The sequence below is a fragment of the Cystoisospora suis genome (genome assembly GCF_002600585.1).
Source record: "Cystoisospora suis strain Wien I chromosome Unknown contig_2355, whole genome shotgun sequence".
NCBI classification, from domain to species: Eukaryota; Apicomplexa; class Conoidasida; order Eucoccidiorida; family Sarcocystidae; genus Cystoisospora; species Cystoisospora suis.
Window position 1 is genome coordinate 481 of NW_027155154.1, and position 7332 is coordinate 7812.

A 7332-nucleotide genomic window follows, 5' to 3' on the forward strand; every position below is an offset into this window, starting at 1 on the left:
CTCCCGTTCCTCTTCTCTCTTTCCTTTTTCCATTCGTTCTTTCCTCTTTGTCAGATCGTTCTTTCTTGTCTCGTTTCTTCTTTGTGTCTTTTCTTTTCTCTTTCGTTTCCAGTTGGAGGGCATGCTAGGAGAAGATCCGCAAGCGTTGGAGTATTCCTTCGTGTTTTGTTTCATCTGGGCCTGCGGGGGGTGTCTGCATGAAAAGGACGGGATAGACTATCGCCGTCAGTTCAACACGTGGTGGCGCAACGAATGGAAGACTATCAAATTCCCAAATAAAGGAACGATCTTTGAATACTACGTCGATCAGGTATCACCCTCCTTCTCCTCCTTCTTCTTCTCACTCTTCTTATTCTTTTCACTCGCCATCTTCCTAATCATAAGAAGAAGAGAAGCAGAGAAAGGAAGAAGGAGAGTGAAAGAATGACTGCATACATGCAAACAGAGGGGGGAGGGAGAGAGAGATAGGGAGAAGGAAGTTCCATACATACGGGTGTCTGTGCGTGACAGGGACAAGACGAAGAAGAAAATGGAGATCAAACTCTCTCTTTCTTTCTTATCTCTCTTCTTTTCTCTTTCTCTCTCCCTTCCTTGGTACATATTCGTTTGGACTTAATACTCATCAGCATCGTAGTAATCTTCTTGTTGGACCTCTATATCTATATGTAGATATATCTATCTCTCTCTCTGTCTATCTACCCATCTACATATATATGTATATACATAGAAGTGGATATGGAGAGATAGATAGATAGATAGATCTACCGTATATATCAGGATATGGAACTATATGTATGTTTGCATTTTATAGCAAGAATCTGCCAGGGTGAGAGAGATAGGATAGCTGTCTAGTCTGTAGACAAATACACGGGCAATAATGTGGATATGTGTATATCTATCTATTTATCTATCTCTCCATATATATATCTATATATATGTATATATTTCCATGGATAGGAAACCCACCTTTGACGCCTGTGCATAGCATTATTCCTTTTCACCTCCTCTCGATCAAGATTCTATCTCTCTCCTTTCTTTCTTTCTTTCTTTCTTTCTCACTCTTTCGTTCTCTTTTTCTCCTTCTTTACGGTCGTGTCTTTGTCCTTTTCTTGTCTCCGTGTCTGTCAAATTCTTGCTTTTGTTTAGGCGAAGCTGGAGCTTTGGGAGACTTTAGTGCCGGAAATGGACTTCGACGCAGACAAGCCTGCAGCTGAGATAACTGTAGCTACACCTGAAACGGTCGCTATGCAGCACTTTATCAATACACTTATCAACATACATGCCCCAGTCATGTTGATAGGACTGGCTGGATGCGGAAAGTCTCAGCTTTGTAGAGGTCTGTTGAGAAGCCTGAACAAGGAGATCTATGCGAGTTATGCCATCAACTTTAATTTCTATACCAACTCTGCTCTCCTCCAAACGCTGCTTGAACAGCCTCTCGAAAAGAAGGCAGGAAGACAATATGGACCTCCTGGAAAGTAAGAAAGACAGATGAGAAGAAGAAGAAGAAGAAACGGAAGAAGAAGATAAAAGACCTAGAGAGAGGACAAGAGACAGATAGACAGAGAGATCAAAGATAGATAGAGAGATAGGTTGTCTGTGAAGTGACGGTCTCTTGTGTGTCTCCATGTGTCTCTTGCCTATCTTATCCTCTCGATAGGAATCCAAATGGCTTGACATTCATCATCTAAATACATAGACATACCTATATATATCTAGATCCTCATTCCGTAACAACGATTACTGACCTACAGATAGATAGATTAAAGATAGACAGACAGATAGATCAAAGATAGATAGACTAAAGATAGATAGATAGATACAGTCCTTTACACATTTATACCGAGAGGTTTCATAGAGAAGAGATAGATAGAGAGAGAGAGAGACAGACAGACAGGCCGTGATAGGTACCGGGCCTCCTCCCCACGCCCACCTTGGAGGGATTTGGCTGGCTGCTCCTACTACTACTACTACTCCATGTGTTTGAGACTATCTGTCTATCTATCTAGCTACCTCTCCCTAACTTTGAGACAATGTTAGCATATACCACCGTTCCATGAAGCAAGTACACCTTCATGTCTATATATATATATAGACATGTATCATTGCTTGTAGACACGGATACCTACCTTCTCATCTCTGTATATATATAAATATATATATGTGTACGCCTCATATTCCTGTTGGTCTTCTCTGAATGAAGAAGAAGAAGAGTGGACTGTACATGGAGAGCATGCCTTGTCTTTAGCGATTAAAGGTTATATGCTAGGTCTACTTGCAAACTACTGAATAGAGACAACACACGCACAGCCACACGCATAGCAAAACTCCTACAAGCTTCTCCATTCATGTGGAGATTCAGAGGGTCCCGTCTATAAGTCTATACGTATATACATATGTATATGTAAACATACGAGTATGCATGCATATATATATAGATATATATTGATGGATCTGTATGTCTATGTATGTGTGTATATGGATAGATATGCATGTCTATGTGACTATGTCTATAGATCAATTCTCATCTCTCTTGCCGCATGTGTATTTCTTTATTTACATGTCTACAGTGAAGATGTCCCAGAGAAACCCAATAGATAGCGAATCGAAGTCTCCACGGATTGCCTTCTCTCCTCTTCATGTCTCTCCTCAATCATGTTGTCTTCTCTTCCCTCCTCTTCTCCATCTTCTTCTTCTTTTCTTTCTCCTCTTTCTCTTTCTTCTTTTCTTTAGGTTACGCTTGATATATTTCCTGGACGACCTGAACTTGCCCCAGCTCGATCCATACAATACGCAGACAGCCATAGCTCTCTTACGTCAGCACCTCGACTATCAGCACTGGTACGATCGAAACAAAATGCAGCTGAAGGATATCAACAATACACAATACCTAGCCTGTCTCAACCCCGCAGCAGGCTCGTTCACCATCAATCCTCGCCTCCAAAGACATTTCTGGACCCTTAGCGTTCCTCTTCCGGAGCAAACGTCTCTCTTTACTATATACAACACTATCTTATCCAACTACTTCGTCAAAAGAAACTTTAGAAAAGCCGTGCAGGAGCATATCTCCTTCGTTGTCAAGGCCACCCTCTCTCTACATACAGAGGTAAGACTCGCCATCTATCTTCAATCCACCTATCTACCGGTCTTTAGTCCATCTTTAATCTTCTATCGATCGTAGTCTCCTATCTATCTTTAATCTATATTCAATTTCTTATCAATCTTTAGTCTATCTTTACTCTTCTATCTCTCTTTTGCCTATCTCTTTGTATATCTTCACGCCGGGATAGGTGGAGAGACAGAGAGAGTCTTTTCATGGGGATTTGGTAGGAAGGCAAAGGAGTCTTTCTTTCTTTCTCTTCTCTTCTCTTCATACTTCTTCTTCTTCTTATGACGCCCTAGTCGTCTTCACCACTGCCTACGTAGCGACATCAACCGTCTTACCTCAAATGTATACATACGCATACATCTATCGATAGATATATAAATATATATATCTATAGATAGATGTATGTAGATGGGTAGATAGATAGATAGATGTGTATACGTGTACGTATTTAGGTTGCCAGGCATTGAAAGACTTTGCGGTTTTCTGCCTTCGTTCCTTCTTCCATTCTTTTCTTTTCTTCTTTCATCTTTTCCTTCTTCCATTCTTTTCTTTTCTTTCGTCTTTTGCTTCTTCCTTCTTTCTTTACTTTGTCATTGATCTCTCTTCAGTTCCTTTCGTCAATCTTTCTTTGTTCGGTGTGCAGGTAGTCCAAGCTTTCCGTAAGACAGCAGCGAATTTTCACTACGAGTTTAACATGAGGCATTTAAGTACTGTCTTCCAAGGCCTCCTCGCCGCCACTCCTCAGCTCTATCAGGTATAAACAAGGCAAGGCAAGGAAAAGAAGAAGAAGAAGTATAAATCGTTTTCTTCATTCACTAGCACTCCTCAAACACATACACCACACAACGTGCATTCCTAGAAATAGATAGATAGATTAAAGTTTGACGGACAGAATGAAGATAGATAGATTAATGATAGATTGAAGATAGAAATCTATGGAGAGAAAGAGATGGCTGCGTCCACGTTCTCTAGGGTTCTTTTCGGTTGATGAGGTGTATCTACACCTCGAGAGAAAAAATGAAGCCCCACTGAGGTCTTACAATGAGACCAGTCTACATGTACCCCTGCCATCTGTATAGAGCTTTACATATATATATATATATGAATGTACGTATTTATGTATATGTCTGTATATGTAGGTATATTTGAAAGGCTAGGCAGGCAGCATGCGACGTCAAGAGGTCACTCGTCGCTGTGAACTTTTGGTGGAATACCCATCAGGAGAGAGATTAGAGAGAGATAGGAAGCACAGCCCAACAAAGAGAGAGAGAGTGATAGAGGAATGTTGGAGAAATAGACCGAAATAGAGAAATAGATGAAAGATAGACAATGTATGACCACTCAGCTGTATATACAGATAGAGGAGAAAAAACAAGAAGGACATAAAAAGAGACAAGAGAGTCTAGATTCTTGTGTGCTTTCCCACCTAAGCACTTCTACCTCATCTCCCGTACTCTCCCTGCCTCTTCAGCATTGCTGTGCATGCACATATCTACAGATGTACATAGGCATCTGTCGAGTCGCGTAGGAGGGATATCCTCAAGAGATCTCAAGACTATGAGTGCTGCAGATGACTATACATGCACATATGTGTATGTAAATCTCTGGATATATGCCTGCTGGTGTAAGGTGTGTATTTCTTCCTCTCTTTAGGAGCCTGATAAGCTTGTCCTGATGTGGCTTCACGAATGCGAGAGAACGTATGGAGACAGGCTAGTCAGTAAGGCCGACTTTACCAAGTATAAGGCGAGCGCCGCAGATCTAACGAAGAAAATGTTCGGAAAGCTAAATATCTCCAAGTTCATTCAAGCAAAGAATCCCGAACCCATTGTCTTCTGTCACTTTGCTAAAGGCTTCCAAGACTCCAGTAAGAAGTTGAAAAGACACACAGACAAAGAAAGAAGGAGGAAAGAATGAGAAAAAGAAAAGAAAGAAAGTCATGCATCGCAATCGATGTGCAATCCAAATATCTTTAATCTATCGGTCTTCAATCCATCCATCTATCTTCAATATATCTTTCTCTCTCGGTCTATATATGTATATATATGTCTAGTATGAGAAGATGTAAGACGCATGAAGGTCGGATGGCTCCGTTACTCACAAACTCGAAATGGAAGAGGGCCTTCTTTCTTCGAGGGCTGACGAGAATGAAAGAAAACAATGCAGATGCTTCTCTATATGGATATCTATATCTACATATATATATATATATCTAGATAGGTACGAAAGGAGAGAGAAAGAGAGATGTATGAGGGTGATAAGGACTAGAGTGAGAGAGTTGTGCTAGAAGAGGGTTCAGAGAATCCATTCTTTTTCTTCCTGAGGAAGGAAAGAAGGAGAGGACAAGTCTACCTTGTCTCTTGCTAGAGAGAAAGAGAGAGAGAGAAGACTGAAGGGTCATGTCTTCAACCGAAAGAATAGCTTGTTGGAAAGAAAGACAATCCAGACAGGCTTCAGACAGCATCATAGAGTGTGTTTCCTTTGACACTTCGACATAGCTAACTGCTAAGTAGCTAGCTAGCTAGCGAGCTACATAGCTAGCCACTGAATCTTTAAGAAAAAACGACAAGCTTGGAAAACGACAACCGCGTGACTCCCCCTTGGAGTGTATATACACCTCATCACAGTTTGTGAACGGCGGCATCCCCCATGAAGACACACTCTCAACTCTTCCACCCCAGAACGATCCCTTACTCCCTCTATTCTTTTTCTTTCTCTTCCTTCCTCTTTCATCTCCTTTTTCTTTTTCAACTCTTTCCTATTCCTTCTATATCTGTTCTGCGCTCGGTCGTCTATCCATCTCGTTCTTTTTCTTGTCCCTTTTTTGTCTGTTCTCTTTCTCCTTTTCAGGTTATGATCGGATCGCTTCGATGGCAGAGTTGTCTCATTTACTCCAGGAAGCTTTAGCAGAGTATAACGACGTCAATCCAGTGATGGATCTAGTTCTCTTTGAAGACGCAATGAAGCATATCTGCCGTATCACGCGCATCATCAACAATAATGCAGGGCATGCACTTCTCGTAGGCGTGGGGGGGTCAGGCAAGCAGTCTCTCTCGCGTCTCTCTGCCTTCATTAGTTCCTGCACACCCTTTCAAATCACTATCTCCTCCAAATACGACGTGAAAGATCTCAAGAATGATATACGAGTAAGTCGGAGAAGGAAAGAAAAAGACAGAACTTCGCTCTCGCTATCTCTTCATGCGTCTATGGCTGAAAAGGGGAGGATAAAAATGGTCTCTCTCTCTCTCATTTTGTTAAGAGGAATTCAAAGAACAGACATCTCTCAGATTTCTCAAAACAGACTCGCTTCGACAGCTATCCTAGTCACGTCGAGATCTATAGCATATATATGTGTAGATACATACAGATGTATCTATACAAGTATATATGACTGAATAGAGGATCGGAAAGATATTCTTCCGGACAGATAGATAGATAGATATGTATATACATGTATGTGCCATATGCCCTGCCAGTATTTTCGTCTTAGCGTAGATAGGAAGCGAGAGAAGGATGTTCCTTAAGAATTGATTTGAATCTTCTTCGTCAATAGATCTCTCTCTCTTTCTCTCTTTCTCTCTCTTTAAGAATAGGCAGATATCTCTAAATGACTGTATGTACGAAGATCCATCATTACTCTTTTTTTCAATCGTTTGCTTTCCTACCCACGAGGTCATCGCCACGTGGGATCCCCCCTCTCTTGTGTATTCTTTCTCATTGCTACTCTACTGTATGCCGAATAACTCTCTCCCGTGTATGTACACCTGACTAATCCTCTAGGAAGTGAACGGATCTCTTCCCTTCAAAACGGCAAGGTCATTTTCTATCATCTCCTCCTCCTCTCGTGATCTTCTTCTGTCATCCCTTCTCATACAAAGACTCTATTCCTCATCCCTTCTCTCCTCTCCATCCGTTCCAACGCGATCTTCTCTTTCTTTCTTTCTATCTGTATCTCTTTTTCTCTTTCTTTTTCTCTTTCTCTCTTTCTTTTTATCTTCTCCCTCCTTTCTCCAGTTTCATTTTCACGGTGTCTATCTTTCCCACGATCTAGACATTTCGATCTTCTTCTATCCTTTTCTCCTTCCCATCTTCATTCTATCAAACACAACTCCTGCTCTCTTCTCTTCTTCTCTCTCTCTCTCTCTTTCCTTCATTTCTTCCTCTTCATTCCCTCTCTCACCTCCTCCTCCTTTTCTCCCTTCTTCCCTTCCTTCTCATATCTC

General features: G+C 41.3%; 1 protein-coding gene across 1 annotated transcript; it reads left to right on the top strand.

The window, feature by feature from the left end:
• Nucleotides 1-112: 112 nt before the first annotated feature.
• CSUI_004917 (dynein heavy chain family protein) lies at nucleotides 113-6255 on the top strand (the record flags this gene model as incomplete). Its single annotated transcript, XM_068065098.1, has 6 exons — nucleotides 113-310; nucleotides 1147-1478; nucleotides 2734-3106; nucleotides 3753-3863; nucleotides 4763-4976; nucleotides 5960-6255. Coding segments are annotated over exons 1-6 (1515 nt in total), but the record flags the coding sequence as incomplete, so codon positions are not given.
• Between the last annotated feature and the right edge of the window lie 1077 nt (nucleotides 6256-7332).